The sequence below is a fragment of the Erpetoichthys calabaricus genome, chromosome 3 (assembly GCF_900747795.2).
Source record: "Erpetoichthys calabaricus chromosome 3, fErpCal1.3, whole genome shotgun sequence".
Lineage (NCBI taxonomy): Eukaryota > Metazoa > Chordata > Cladistia > Polypteriformes > Polypteridae > Erpetoichthys > Erpetoichthys calabaricus.
This window is the reverse complement of record NC_041396.2, coordinates 262,703,854-262,720,668: the sequence shown is the minus strand read 5'-3', so window position 1 is coordinate 262,720,668 and position 16,815 is coordinate 262,703,854. Positions and strand designations below refer to the sequence as shown.

The window sequence follows — 16,815 nt, the reverse complement described above, 5'->3', positions numbered from 1 at the left end:
TATTCTATGGCAAATGCCAGTTGAGCTCCACGGTGCCAGACATTGAGCACAGGGCCCACTAGAGGACGTCGTCCCTCAGGCCACCCTCATGAAGTCTGTTTCAGATTGTTTGGTCATTTTTTAGGCCTCTGGCAGTGCTCATCCTGTTCCTTCATGCCCAAAGGAGCAGATACCGGTCCTGGTGATGAGTTAAGAACCTTCTACAGCCCTGTCCAGCTCTCCTAGAGTAACTGCCTGTCTCCTGGAATCTCCTCCATGCCCTTGAGCAAACCTTCTGGCAATGGCATGTATTGGTGTGCCATCCTGGAGAGGTTGGACTACCTGTGCAACCTCTGTAGGGTCCAGGTATCCCCTCATGCTACCAGTAGTGACACTGACCGTAGCCAAATGCAAAACTACTGAAAAAACAGTCCGAAAGATGAGGAGGGAAAAATGTCCGTGGCCTCCACCTGTTAATCCATTCCTGTTTTGGGGGTCGTCTCATTGTTGCCCCTCTGGTGCACCTGTTGTTAATTTCATTAACACCAAAACAGCTGAATCTGATTTACAGCCCTCTCTGCTACTTAATTGACAAGATCAATGGCCCAGAAGTTTCACTGACTTGATGCTATACTCGGATTAAAAAGTGTTCCTTTAATTTTTTTGAGCAGTATGTATATAATATGTAAAATGTGTATTAGAAAAACAATATTGGTGTTGTGTAAAATATTTTGTCTTGCACTTCACATCTTTCTGTGACAGTCATGATTACTTAACCTTGATGTAAAATGTTTCTGGGTATGCTGTCACACAAGGATATATAAAGGTTTAAGAGAGTTCTTATGTACTTGGAAGGGGTATTAAGTATACAAATTAGCTTGACAGACTGAGTGGCTTTCACTCATCTGTCAGACTGCTTATGTTCTCCTGAATGTGTGACTGTAATTGCAATTCCTTCTAGCAATGCTCCTTTGGAAGGAAAAAAAACAACCTTGTTATAGGATGACATTGGTTTCACATATTTTTAAAAATATTGTAACTGACTCGTACAGCTGTTTTCTACTCAAAGCCACTATTTTCTGTTCTGTGTGACAACACTGAAATGCACTGATGTGAATGCTCACTGACCTCTTATCCTACTTGGCACCATCAATGCCTATGACAGCTTTTTTTTTTTTCTTTTTCTTTAATTAAGTAGATGACAATCTCAAATCCACTTTCTCCAATTCAAGGTTGTAGATGACTGGAGTCAACTCTAGCTGCATCAGGCATAAATTTGGAGCCAACCCTGAGCAGATCACCAGTCTGGTGCCATGTACACCCCACCTATGAGGCCGATTTTAGAATTGCCATTTAACATAACATGCATGTCTTTGGAATGTGGGAAGAAAACTTCAGAATGCATCAGAAAATCCACGTGAACATGGGGAAAATGTGGAAAATGCATAGACCCTATGCTACAATACTTCCCTAATTAAAATCGGCTTTTTTGAAATAATTAAAATGAGGAATGGTTTTGAGTAATTGTAGGGGATGGAACCCACTCTTGTTCCTTTGTTCATATAATAGTACACAGCTGTTGTCAGGAAAGCATTACACTAATTTGCTTTATTTAGTATTTTACATTTTGCTAAGGAGACCTAGAAGATAAGAACATGTTACAACAATGTACACACATGTTTTACAGTTAGAGCATTGGATTATGGGACTTTGTCAAGGTCACGCAATGGGTTAAAGGTAGGAACTGAATAAGGCAATCTTAAATTTAATGTTCTCTGTTTGTGCCACTATACCACTCTATGTAATTTATATTCATCCAAGATTCTGAATGTCTTTTAAGACATTCATTATAAAGAACTTTTTTCCCAAGCTCATTTTTCATATTCAGCAATTTTATACAATAAAAGATTTTTTTTTTCTGTAGCTAAAAACTTAAATTCCAAATTTCAAATTCAAATACCAACAGCATCTGATAAAAGTCCCAGATGCTCTTGTAAGTCTGGTAACCTATCTAATGTTAAATGTTTGTTTCTCATGAAAACATCATAAGCCGTGTCATTCTACTATCAGGGTTGTCAATCTCCCTTTCTTAACTGGTTTGTTTCTTCAGCATGGCACAACAAATGCTATAAAATGGACACTTTCTGTGCAGACTTTCCAATAGCCTGAATTCCCAGCTAGCTGAAAAGACTTAAATTTCTTTTGTAAAACAGTACCAAGAAGTCCTAAGCACATCCAGCAACATTTGGCTCCCTCTGCCATTATAACAAAGTGATGATTAGTCAAAGTAAGCTCAAATGTATTTGGTTTCCACTAAACTCATAAGGTGTCTCTTGGATTGACCATCTTGGGTTTGTAATCACGGTGCAGTTTCAAACTGGTTAAAGTCATGTTTTTCTTTACTTTACTTTTAATACTCTGGTTATTTAAAATATTATTTTACTAATAAGCACACAACTGGGTAACACTGGGGGTAAAAAAGCATTCAAGTGATTTTGTTCTGCTTGCCATTAAAACATCAGAATACTGACAATTATAGAAAACTACACAAAATAATTTAAATAAGAGTTAGGAATTTAAAGGTGTGGTAAAAATGACAAGTTATTTGTTTCTTCAAATTGACAACAAAGAATTGATTGGTGTCTACTGGAGAGACAATTGACAGCATGGAAAGACTGCACCGGAGACAGCATGGGTTAGTACCCCAGACTGTTTCTTTCGTGAGAAAGAACCCCAGTAAGTTACAGAAAGGCCTTCAAGAAACAAGGATAGAAGCAAGGTTATTGACCCACACAAAAGACATGACTTAGAGATGTATCTGCAGAAAGTTGTGTAAGAACCAATGTAGCTTAAAAATCCATCAGACTAGAATGAAGTGAGAGGGGCAGGAGGCAACCCACAGAGCCGAGTCCCTCTACGTACCAGAGTCTCCAATTCATTGCAGAATAGTTAGACAGCAACTGCAATGCATGGTTGCAGTTTGACAAGGATGTGTCCAAATTAACCAAGCCATGGCCAAAGATGCAGACAGTCGACTCCAGATGATGACTTCCATCATCTTCAGCTGTGCGTCTGAGAGGGTTGGCTACACTGACAAAGGTAACATTAAGCCAACCACCTACACCATGAACCACAGAGCCACTAGAATATATCAACAGCAGCAGGAGCTTTGAACCCTCAAAAGCCAATTGAACACATCCACTGGGAACAGGAGAAGCAAGCCTTGGCTAACCTAAGAAACATCCTTAGGAAAAGGCTTATGACCCTCCGCAGAGAGGAGTGGCACAGGAGAAGAGGTAGAGAGAGGGAGCCAGAAAACAGTTAGCTTTCATCATCAGCCCCTTTTGGCTTTATGAAACAACTATTGGGGGGCAAACACAGTGGCCTCTTTGTGTGCTCAATAGATGAAGTAAATTTCTTCCTCTATGATGGCCTGAGTGACCTGATGAGGGATCAAGTGCTCGAACCTAATGATGCCCTTATCAGCTCAGTTCATCATCCCCAACAACAGAGTTCAATCAGGAAGTTGAGGAGGTCAATAAGGCAGCACATTAAACCTTTGCTACAGGCTCTAGTGGAGTACCTTGCATTGTTTACAAGTGCTGTACAGAGCCCGCACTAACACCTATGGAAGATGTTGAAGGTAATATGGCAAAGGGGGAGAGTTGCTGACCAGTGGAGGTGTTCAGAGGAAGGGTGGATCCCTAAAGAGGAAAACTCAGATGATTTTGGTCAATCTCACTGCTGAGTGTTGAAGGGAAAGTATTTTTCAGTATTGTCTCCCGAACATTGACAGCATTTCTCCTCAGAAATGTTACATCGCCCCCTCAGTTAAGAAGGGTGGGATTCTTGGAGTTCATGTGTGCTTGGAGCACACTGGGCTAGTCACATGGCTCATCAGAGAAGCTCATGAAAACAGAAGAGACTTTGTCGTGCTGTGATTGGACCTGGCCAATTCCTATGGGTCCAGCATGCACTGACTGGTTGAGCTTGCACTACACCGCCAACATGTTCCCAGCAAGATCTAGGGTCTTATCCTGAATTACTACAAGTTCAGGCTGAGCGTCACTTCTGGGTCACAAACCTCAGACTTGCACCATCTGGAAAAAGAAAAATAACAGGCTGTACCATCTCTGTAATTATTTTTGCCCTAGATGTGAACTTGGTGGCAGTAGCAGCCGAGGTGGAATTCAGAGGCCCCCTAACCAACTTGGGTGTACACCAACCCCACATTTAGAGTGTTTATGGATGACTTAATGATCACAACAGTATTGGTCACAGGGAGTAGGTGGATTCCTACAAGGACTTGGGGGAAAAAAACATTACCTGGGCTAGGATGTGTTTTAAGCCCACAAAGTCAAGGTCCATGGTGCTGAAGATGGGCTAGGTGGTTGATAAATTCTGCTTCTCATTATTTGGAACTACCATCCCCTCCGTAACGGAACAACCAGTCGAGAGTCTGGGGAAGCTCTTCGACTGAAGTTTAAAAAACAACATTGTCATTCAGAAGGCCATCATGACATCAAAGTCTGGCTTACCAGGGTCGACAAGTCAGGCCTGCCCGGCAGATTTAAGGCATGGATTTATCAACACTCCATCCTACGTTAACTCTTGTGGCCTCTGTTGATTTATGCGCTTCCACAGTTTTCAGGTTTTCAGCTCTGTATGGGACCATTCAGTTGCCTCATAGAAGAGTTTATGGTTGCATGCACAAGACAAGCCCTCCAGTACAGGGACTCCAATGTCCATGGAGGACTCTTCTGGTCACTGAAGTAAGGGCAGGGTGAAAGTGGAGGTGGCAGAATCATGCCTAAGGCAAAAAGCGCTGGTGGGCAGCAGAGTGGGTGTTGGATTCTTCCCAGAGATGCAGGTTGGCGAAGACCAGGGCAAGGAGTGACAGCATCTTATCCAGGAAGAGGTTCAAGCAGGCGTGGAGTAAGGGCAGTTGAGCAGGACATTGGGGCTCAGACAGCAGAGTGCATGGACAAGGTGGGAGAGTGAACTGCAGTGAACGATTACCTGGTCTAACATTGTGCGGTAAGATGTCTATTGTGTCCTGTTTCTTGTGTAAGCCGTCTACAATGCCCTACCCAGGTTGGCAAAGCTACATATTGGGGTCAAAAGTGAGACACCGTCCTATTTTCTGTGCTCTGGAAGTGGATCCTTAGAACACCTCTTTCAGTAGGTGCCCAAAGGCCCATGAGGATGATTGCTATCGCTGGCACCATGACCAGGTGCTCAGGGCGGCTGCCAAAAGTATAGCTACTGCTATTCAGTCCAGCAAGTACCATCACACCATAAAGAAGACGTCGCTTGTGAAAACTGGAGGTAAACCTTGGCCACAACCAAAAATGAGGACAGGCCTCCTTTCTATGGCCCCAGACTAGCAGCTGCATGTTGAACTGGATAAACCGCTGAAGTTTCTGCAACATTTTGTCATGACATCACTCCGGCAGACATGATTGTTATCTCTGAGGTGAAAAACCACCTGTTTATGCTGGAACTCACAGCACCCTGGGAAGAATGTATGGAAGAAGCAAATAAGAAGAAATGTGCAAAGTACTAGGAATGAGACAGAGGGTGGAAGATGTGAGCCCATTGAGGTTGACTTTAGAGGATTTGCAGAACGTTCACACTGCAAAGTCCTCATTCAACTGGGCATTACAGGAGAGGCAAGGAGGAGGGCCATTATCCTTGAGGTGAAGCTACAGAGAAAGCCACTAGGTGCCTTTGGATTAACAGGGCTGATCGTGAGTGGCTTCTATTGGGATGCAAGTCAGGGCTTGATCAACTCAAAGTGGGGGTCACCTGTGTGAGGGTGTCATTGAAGATGTGTCTAAAGGCACATAGAAGATGTACTGCATGCACGAGATAATGTGTAAAATACAATAACAATTCCATTGGCCTGCAAGAGTAACAAGCCCAAGGCTGCCACTGTTAGAAAGCTGAATCTTTCTCGGTTATGTAAAATATCTCCCTGTCTGAAACTGATTTTATTATCGAATCTGATTTTATTAAATTTATATGTAAATTTATAATAGGGAGTGATGACAAAAGGAAATTTATGCTAAAATTTGTTTCACTTGCAAATTTGCAATTGTACTCTCTAAGAGTGTTTTTTTTTTTGGATTTTTATAAAGGCTTTTTAGGGAGTTTGAGAAAAGAAACATTGCTCCTTAAGAGCAGTGCAGTACTCCTTTTAGACATGTCGATTTCTCTGAAACTGTTCCAAATAAAAACAAAATGGCGGAATGATATTTTTGGAAGTGCAGTATGGCTGAAAAAAAGATATACTGCTAGACAAAAGGTTTTATAATCCAATGTGGCAATAAAGTTGTTGAGAAAAAAAAAATACCTGCGGTCTCCTATTCAAACATTGTGTGAGACGAGCTGTTCCAGCCCAGTGTAATTTCAGCACAGCTGATCTGGCAGCTTCCAACTGGCTACAGCAAACTTTTATTGCCTGATGGGAAATGTAGCCCCCTTGTTAGCACAGCTACAGGGTTGTACATGAGATGAAAATCTAAGGAGAGGAAAAAGGTTGTGTTTATATTAAACACCATTGTTCCTGGCTCACTAGTGCAGATTTAACTGGTTGCTTAATGGCATAGTTTAATTTTTCTGAATTCAGTTTTCCTTTAATTGCTGGCTTATCACCAATATTAAGCTAAAAGAAGCCTGGGCCCCAGCTTGGGTGACACACCTGGTTCTGCGGTCCATGTTTCACACAAGCACCTTGAGTGTAGGTTTTTGTTTTAAAAGAATAGTTAAATGTGAACAGTGTGAAGTGTAATGTGCATTAATTCAATGAAATTCTTAGCTGCAGTTTTCCGCCCCGACTAGTGACAGTGGTACAATACAGCACTTCTGAGGGGCCTGGACCACTGATCCATGCAGAACATTTTGAGTTCTGGGGTCATCTGCGCATCAGTTCAAATCACAGTTTTCCAGTAGGAATCACGTCCTGAGATGGCCAAAACACATCCTAGTTTTTATAGATTGACTGTTACTGTATGTATTTTGTTTGGTTTCATGAAGGGTGGCAGAATTTCTTGAATAACATGCTTTCTAAAATGAAAATGTGATGAATGTACTTTAGATACTATAGATAGATATATGTAGTGTGAGCAGATGAGATGATATATACAGAAGAAACGGATGTCTGCATGAGTGGCTGTAGGGGAGTGAAGGAAGTTGACAGTGATGGGCGGTGCGGACTTCATCCTTCTTTATAGTGTTTAGAGTTATCGAGCTGAGCAGCCCCTGAGCATGGGTTCCACCAGGCACTTGCAAAAGTTAGTGAGCATAGATGGGAACACCTTAGAAAGCAAAGGTGTTTATTGGCCCTTCTTCAAATCAGCCATGTGTCCACTTTGGGTCACTCATGATGGTGACTACAAGGAGGATAAAGCTACAGACTGAGCAATACAAAATTGAAGTGGTTTACTTCTAGAGGTTAATTTCAAGATCTTCCATCTACAGTTTGACCGTGTTTAAACTTAGGCGCTCCGTTAATTATGCTGATAGGTGCAACTGAAAAAAATCTTTCTTTGCCTTTGTTTTCATGTAAACACTTTCAGTATCCAACACATGCATACTAATCAAGTGAGTGCAGTAGTGAAACTTAACTGTCTATCTCAACATTTATCTGAATAGTCATGTGCCAATATTAGTTGGTTTGTTTAAAACCAAAAATATAATTTGAATAACATATGCATTTATCCTGCCATTTAGAAATGATCTTTCTCTTTAAAAGGAGGACAAGAGAGTTTAGAAGAGAAACACAAATGTCTAAAAGGATACTGCCTGAACCAAGTATCCGAATAAGGACTGCTCAAGAATAAAGCGCTCTGCTGGTGCTTTTGTCCTTGATATTGATAAATAGACAAAGCTGTTTGGCAGTCTCTGCACATTCGTCACCAGCTTTCTGAGCTCAATGGCTGTGAAATATCGCAGTGGTAAACGCTGAAGACAAAGTTCACCCTTTCAGAAATTTTCTAATAAAAGATCCATGTTGAAATATCAAACTCATTTCAAAACCATTACATTTCTTTTTTAGTTTAAAGACTAAACACTATTTCTAAAAACAGGTTTTTTTTAAAGGTCAACAAAGAAAAACTGCTTCCGTTGCACAGCACCCATCTATTGTATCTTCATTGGCGGTTTTCTTTGAGTTACAGGTGTGTGCCTTTTGCTACTGCTCTCCAACACAAAATGAAGAAGAGTACATCCACAATGAAAGTTGTACATTAACTGGTGCTTTCTATATTTTAAAACAACAAAAAATGACAACTTATGTAATTCATGGGATAAATGACAAGGATAGCAGCAGCCAAGAGTTGAAGCTTGTTATTGGCACGTTGTTACCAGTCGTTAACATTTTGGAGTACAACTAATAAGGAATCTGTACACCTCTTTTTTAAATTAATTTCTCAAATGCAATTTTATTGAGTAATGCAATTTATTTTTCTGCACACATAGATCTTAAAATAAATTGGTAGCTGTACAGTTAATATTTGGTGTTGCCTCCCCTGGAGTGGATACCAGCACTGAGCTTCCGCCTGTAAAATGTGGGAAAGCTGGAGCCCATCTGAGAGGCCTGGACCACTGATCCATGCACAACATTTCAAGTCTGCACCTCAATTCAGACCACAGGTTTCTAGTAGCAGTCGGTTCCAGTGATGGATTTTATCGATTGATTGAATGTTACTGTATACATTCACTTTTGTTTGGTTTCATGAAGGGTGGCAGAATTTCTTGAATAACATGCTTACAGTGTAAACTGTGAATTGTTGAGTTCAGTCTGATAGATTCTTTGCAGGAAAGCAAAGCAACTTCTAGATAAAATAGTTGATGTCACTTGGCTTTGATGTATAATTTATACATAAGATATACTTTTGATACAGTGGAAGTTTATACATAAGATATACTTTTGATACAGTGGAAGTTCCTCCTAGAGAGACAGATACTGTATACGCTGAAGACCCTACTTGGTGGAATTCAGGATTGCAGCAGGCTAGAATTTAGTCACGCAAGACTGGCACAAGGCAGGAAATGGACAGGGTGCCGGTGCCAGTCAATCACAAGGCCCCCTGCAGCATGTCTCACAGACACAGGGAGGGAATGTGCACACTCAACACAAGTGGAAATGGCATACAAACCCAGGACAGTGGATCCTTGAGGCAGTAGGACTAAGCACTGCACCTCCATGTTGCTCTGCTTATGGTATTTCAGTACTAGAGACACATTTGGGATGCTTTCTGTTTGAGGAGAACAAATTCTGAGGCCATTACAGACTCCAGTAATATGCCTTTTTTTTTTTTTTTTCGCAGAAACAGATTCACCACAGCCATCTGAAGAGCCCCCTGCCCAGAAAGGCAGGCCTCGATCAACAGCATCTGTCAGCAGCGACAGCGAAGGCCACAACAGTCGCGCCTACTTCAGCAGGAAGGCCCGAGTTTCGTTTCGTCACGAGATGGACTCTGCTTTGGCAGTAATTGATTCTACCAACTGACCACGTCACTATTTGCTTCTGGGATTACCAGGCAGCAGTGTTTACAAAATGGTGTTTGTGCTATTAATTAATACACCCAAGGCCTTTAATAATCTAGTGTGGCGCTAGATAGAAGCATCGGTGCAGAACACAACTAACTCAGACATTCTGGATTCTTTACAGTTGCCAATCTCCAAGAGCACTAGTACTTTAGGTGTCGGTGTGTGTGTTTTAAAACGTCCAGCTTCACAAGAGCTGAAGACAAGTTATCACAATATTAGCATTGGTGCGTCTGAATTGCTATAACTAACACTTTTCAGTAAATGAGTAGGAGTTGAAAGTAAGGTGATCACAAACAGTCCCATCCATTTTTTTAATCTACTTATCCAAATGAAGGCTGAGGGGTAGTCAGAGCCATGTAGGGCTTAGAAAAACCTAACATTTCAGCTCACATACCATGTGCAGACAATGGAGTGGGCACAGTCAAAGTTTAGTAATCTACTGAAAGTGGCAGCTGACCACAAACTGTGTCCATTGAGTTAGGAGTGGACACAAATCCCCTATTCATGTAACATCTGGTTATAGTAGAGGAATATATGAAATGGCTTCTCACTGCTGTGTAATTGACAACATTCTATTTGCTCACAGTAATCATTCATTGATCTTTTAGCAGGAGAAAGTAGCGTCTGTGTGTTCATCTTTAGCTCACTACACAACACACAAACTAAAGAGCAGTCAGCTGGCAACAAGACCACTTCACAGCCAGCGCCGCCTACAAGCTGTCCTTAAACTTGGTAGAAGAATGAAAAGTAGAGGAGATGCATTGACCTTGTGCATATACTTGATTCTAGTTTTAATGATCTTGTTACGTGAGCAGTCTAGAAGTAAATAAAATCAAAGTCCTTTTCTAACATCTTGTGGATTAACATGTGGGGTACTAAAGGGGAGGTGTAAATAAAGTTTAGCATTTAACAAAAGGTCCTGTGGGTGACGGACTACTTTTTTGAAACGTGTTAAATACCATCAGACAGTTAAATGTCAAATCAAGAGCAGTCCACATTGTTGAATTCTACTGGTAATACAGAAATTTCCTTCATTCTGTACAAGACCCCTCCAATGGTCTGCACACTGATCCCAATACTGCGTCCAATACATCTCAAAAGCACTTTTGTGTTTCTTCACTTGTGTGCTTTAGTAGCACATAAAGAATAAAATGAATGAAAGATGGTGACTTTACATCAAAGTTGTTTTCTTAAAGGTGTCGATGGATTGCTGCTGTCACTGAAGTGTGCAACCGAGTATAAAAAATGGGCACACAAAAAAAAACTTTTGGAGCTGCAAGCTTGTGATTTCTGCTCTGTAGCCTTGAGTCATCACCACTTTGCCACTGTGAGTAGTTGGAGTTGGCCAGTCAGTAACAAGAAGTAGTTGGGTGTTGTCAGCAGTTGATAAAGAGGAAACAGAGCTGTATGATGAGAAGCTATTGTTCACAATGTCAGACCTTTCTAACAGGCAGAAGCTTAGAGGAGACTAAAAATAATCAATTGTCTGGTTCTTGTGCCAACAAGTCTGATGTACAGCCTGTACCCCTGATGTGAGCTCAAGACTTTTAAGTTGGAGACGTCCTGCAGTTTACCTGACTTAAAGTAAAGCGCCTGCACCAGAGGACCTCAGTTTAAACTTGTGTTCCTTTTCAATGGGTGTGAACTCAAGAACCTTTAAGAAGAATCTCTTGGGGTCAGGCGGTAGCTTTGTTGTCCCCTATTCCCAACCAAATGAAAGAAAAGTAAGGGGGCTACAAAGGAGTGGCACCTTCCAAAGGTCTTTGCCCCATTTCTTTGCTTTCCTTGAGTTTTTTTTTTTACTTATTTTTTTTTTTTATTAACTCTTTGCATAATGATGAGCAAAATGATTTACACACAATTTGATGTGAAACTCAAGTGTTTAATGCTTGCTGTGACCAAGACAGGCCTTGTCTGCAATGCCGATGCACCAGCCGGGGGCTTCTCCGAGACCACACTTATTCAAACCGCCTCGGCACAGATGAGAAGATGTCTAAGTGGGACTTCACAACTTTCCAAACTCTCCTGCTTCCATAGTTGAAGTTGCACTCCATGTCCAAATTATCCACGTCTGTTCTGTATGTGACTTGCAGCACAAGCTATTTCACAAAGAAAACAAGAACTCGGGGCTACAAGGTCAGCATTTCTAAATGCAGGAAAAAGTGAACAGCCTGGGCAGGTAAAGATGAACTGATAAAGATGTTGGAGGTGACGACAGGAAGAGTGCAGCCACACACAGTCAGGCAGGGCATTGCGTCCATGTTGGCCTTCTATATGTTTTTTTGAGCTGCCATTCCTTAAATCACTTTTGTGAATTCCATTTAAATGCTATATGACAAAACACATCTTGAGAAATACTGCAAATCTGATAAGTTCAGGGGAATGTCTGGTGCAGAAAATAAATGTTGAAACAAACCGCTGTGCTGAACAGTGCCAGGAAAGTCAGAGTAAGCCATCTGCTTGTCAAAACCCCTAGCAGCCTGTTGCTGCAGATGCCATGTGAGTGTGTGCAGGACATACTTAGGATATGAAATGAGTAGATATAGTTTTGATTCAACAGGATATTTCAAATCATAACAGAAATGAAAATGGTGTGGACCAAAATGTTGGGACCCTCCACCTAATATTTGGTTGCATGACCTTTAGAGTTTGCAGTCCCTGCACACACAGGCGATTCCTGGAGTTCCTCATGAGAGTTCTGCACCTGTACCACAGGTCGTCCTGAGCAAACTGCACCAGCTGTGTCACGTTTGAGCTGGGGGTCTTCTCCAGTCTGCGTGTTTTAGTTCTTGCCATAGATGCATGATGGGATTCAAATCAGGGCTCCTGAAAGGCCACAATGTTGTGTTCTTAGCCATTGTTGGAGGCTTTTCGCTGTGCATTTTGGCTCCTTATCCTGTTTGAGGGTCCGTGACCTGTGACTGAGATGGAGCTTTCTGACATTGGGCAGGACGTTTCACTCCAGAATGTCTTGTGATTCCATCACCTACACACTGAGCTTCCTTCATGTTTCACGAGTATGGTGGTCTTTTCTTTGAAAGCTTCATTTTTTAATTTGTGGACACAGAGCTGATATGAGAGAGGACATGCAGGTGGCGACTCGTGTGGTGGGTGTGGGCAACATGCTATCTCCGCATGCTCCCCAACCTCTAACTCTCTCGCTGGGTTGCTGTGATACTGAAAGGAGATGTTCTTCTTCATCTTCAGCTCCCTAGTAGATGTTTGAAGGTTTTGTGCCAAATTAGACTTGTGGATATTCATGATTCCATCCACTTTGACAAAAGCCCCAGATCCAGCTGAAGAAAAGCAGCCCCAAAGCACGATGCTGCCTCCACCATGCTTTGCTCTGGCTATGGTGTTTTTTTTTTGATGATTAGCAGAACAACACAGCACAACATACTTTTTGGAATTATGGCCAAATAGTTCCACCTTGGTCTCATCAGGCCATAATACACTTTCCCACATGGTTGTGGGAGGCTGGGCACACCAGTTTAACTGGGCTTGGATGTTTTTCTTTGTGAGAAAAGGCTTTCGTCTTACTATCCTTCCCCACAACCCAGACATATAAAAAATACAACTGATTGTGGTCACATGTAGGGAACGACGAGTACTTGCCAGGAAATTCTTCTTCGGGCCTCTTGGTGGCCTCCCTGACTAGGTTTTCTCCTTCTCATCAATCTTGGATTGGCATCCTGACCTTGGTTGAATCACTGTTGAGCCATACTTTCTCCACTTGTTGATGACTGTCTTCACAATGCTCCATGAGATGTTTAAGAGTCCAGAGATGGTACTGATCCACAGTCCGGCTGCTGTAGACACCCCTTTTCAGTTAAATTATGAGTGACTGTCATTTTTCACTCACTATTAAATTACCTGCATCTCACTATTAACAATTACTATGATAATGAGGCCAATCACCAGCACTGAAACTGTACAAACTGTGGGTAAGTGTATCAGACGATCATCAAATAATTCAGATGTGAGCATCAGTAGACTTTGCGCCCTAACTTAACCCAAACTATTCTATAACATTTCAGTAATTATTTAAATAGGTAAAATAGGTTATTATGATAGCAATTGATGTGAAGAAATCATAATTATTGACAGAATTGCAGTATTTGAGGGTTCTTCTAGAGTGCTTCTTTCTCTTTCATAATTTGGCTCAAAAACTAATCAGCGCCTCATCTCATAACAGGCTTAAGTTTAAAGTTTGGTATTTTTACGTCCAGCTGTTTTTGCTCTAGATCGTCCTCAAGAAACTGTGACACACACCCATCATTGAGACATTGATGTTTTCTGTATCAGGGGACCCTAAAAGTTGACATCAGTTGAAAACCGGAGATTGAAATTGTTGACGAATACAAAGCTTTCGTTCCTCCCCCACAGATGATAGATTATGGTGGAGGAGGGTGCAAAGCAAAATATCGGGAATGTACACCGTGGACATAAGTATTGACAAAAGTCTCATGGGTTACTAGGGAAACTGTTGTAGATAAAAGTACATCACATCCAAAAGGGAATGATTTAGTATCAAGTTCTACATGCTATGCAAAGCAAACCCTGAGTACATCTGAAACTCAATACTTGCACTAGTAGAGGAACCAAATGCGATTGCAAGTACAGTCACTACGACATCACCTGTGCTGTCACCATGGACTCTTTGTTTGACCAAAGTTACTGTATAAACAGTTTCTATCCCTCACCGGAACTGCTTGAGATTTTGCTTCAAAGGACAACTGATGAATACAGCACTGTATGTCCAAACCACCGCGATATGCTTGGTGACTCCAATCGCATGAACCCGTCAAACTGTAGCGGGGGCCAGTATTTACACGGCAAAAAGATTGTGATCAGATGGAAAGACAGGAGAGGTGTCAGCCCCAACGCACTGTTCTCAACGCAGCAACTGTTAATGTTCTTGTGAGGAGAAATGTGGAAGACACTAAGCCTTTTACTCTTTCAGGTTACAATAACAATGTGCAGTGTCAATCGGGCGGGTCAGACACTGACATTATACATTGTCATGCACAAGCAACAGAAAACGTACATTCAAAAAAAAACAAAAACAAATCTTTCAACATCTTCTCAAACAATGCCTGCGTGCACAGGTAACTGTGTGAAAACATGACGCCGGTGTGTCAAATCTGTACCAGTACAGCAGTGGACACTAGGTGTTCCTATCCTACTGTGATTATGTTGGAGTTTTGGTGTTCAAATGTTTTTGTTACATCTGCAACATTCCAATCCTTGGTCTTATTCAATCCATTCACATACAACTGCCATCGGATTGTAAGGAAGTGCATACACAGAAACAATTATAGTGAACAAATGCCAGAATCATCATAAATAAGGTGTCTACTGACCAACTGTGTTCAGCAAGGTCACAGAGTAAGACTCCGTATTTGAAAAATACAACTTTTAGTTTCCAATTATTACAGCTTCTGTGAGCCAGAAGTGACACCAGGATAGCGCCCACGTTGGCCTATGCCCACCCACTTTTCTCACTGGCCAACCCTATTTTGTAGTTTACTTTTGTAAATAATTTTTGTTAACAAATGAAAGTTAGCCTATTCTGCATACATGCATTTTAATATACAGTACATCTCCCACAATTACACAGAAAAATCAAGTGTTTTTTAATAAGAGTTTATTAAATTCTTAAAAAAAAAAAATAGCAATTTTAAGACATGTCTTAATTAACAAGGATCTGATAAATAAGATTGAGTTTATATTTTACATGTGACGTTGACAGGGGCCCATCAACTACTAACTTAGTGAATTTACTAGCTGTGTATGTGGGTCCTGTTGGTGGGGAATGGGAATGACAGAAGTATGAATGATGTCTTGTGGTTTTATTTGTGAAAGGAAACACACAGGACTGTGAAACATTCCAGACTCTCATGACTGCACTGAAAATGTCAGGGATGCCCCCAGTGGCAAGTGAAAGCCCTGCTGTCAATAGCTGTGCTATCGTCAGCTATGAGTTTACTACCAGCACCACTCTGCTGCCAAATGTTGAATGAGCCAGGTCATTAATACGTCTGATACTGACAAACCTCCAACTCAATTGGCACTAAAGTATCTGTCTTCTCTTACAACTGGTAAGCTGTGCAGCTCTGCTGCTCACTGGTACAACAGATAGCATGTGGCTGGAATACATGATGTTAGTGATCAGATCCACTGACTGAAAACAAATGTAGACATCATGTTTAAAACACGAGTCAAGTGAAAGTCTTGGGGCAGTGCTTTATATTATACAAATAACAGAGCATGTCATACTTGGAATCCATCTATTTGTTGTAATATTTGCTACTGGTGAAAACTGTGACAGATGTTATTTGTTCGTTTGTGTCTCACAATGGGCGAGTATCTTGCATGTATCATCAAAAAGGAGGCAGCCAGTTTATTTTCAACATTTTGCAAGTGAATTTAATGTTAACAAATATCATTCAAACTAGACAAGAAAAAAAAATGCTATAAAATGAACTGATCAGCCAATTTACCATAGTATGACTAGACTTCTAAAATGTTTTTTTAAAATTATTGTGCTAGGCCAGCCCTTTAATGAAATCCTAGTGAATGCTACTGCCAGTGTGTCAGATAATTAATGGATGGCCAGCAACTAGCAAAATACACAAAGATCTGTGTGTACACAATGTTGTTTGCAGAGGCCAATGGAAATGCCAGCTGTGGGTTAGGTTCATCTATGAAGGTTGTCAAAGCAAACCGGTCTGACAAGCTGTGACATCAAGTCTCTGGAATTTCTTGTGACTTTAGCATGGCAGTTGCAGTACCAGCACAAGTAGCTGTAATCAGATCTGTAATGAAGCGTGGCTAGTAGCAGAACACCAGACTCCTTAGATTAGGAAACAATAAGACATTTCAGATACACAGTTAGAACCTGCCTACACAAGTGCACAACTACAGGCGATGACAAGATATGGTCAGGAATTCAAGTCCGCTAATATCTGAAGCAGCACAAGATAAACACTAATGGCTACACAAAAGTTCCACAATCACTTTGAATACATCCGATATCAGAAGTGATGAGACTCAACAGAAGCCAGGGATATTAATAAACTTCACAACGTAAAGAACATCTAGTCAAGTGCATGAGATAGAAGATTTCCCATCAGGTTTTACTCCACATAATGCAGTCGGTAAAAGGTTCAACAGTATCTGCATAGTCACTGCTACATGATGGAACATGAATAGTAAAATGTTAGACATTCTTGAGGGGGGAAAAAAAAAACTGCTTCATTCACTCAGAATATGGAATCA

The 16,815-nt window shown here is 41.2% G+C and overlaps 1 protein-coding gene across 2 annotated transcripts in view; it reads left to right on the top strand.

Moving 5' to 3' along the window:
* LOC114648881 (uncharacterized) overlaps nucleotides 1-10,449 on the top strand; it is a 44,439-nt gene extending 33,990 nt beyond the window's left edge. For both annotated transcript variants that reach the window (XM_028798175.2, XM_028798174.2), the window contains exon 3: nucleotides 9,312-10,449. In XM_028798175.2, coding sequence (XP_028654008.1) covers nucleotides 9,312-9,493 — 182 coding nt within the window. In that variant the 3' untranslated portion in view covers nucleotides 9,494-10,449. The remainder of the gene's footprint in view (nucleotides 1-9,311) is intronic.
* Nucleotides 10,450-16,815: the final 6,366 nt, after the last annotated feature.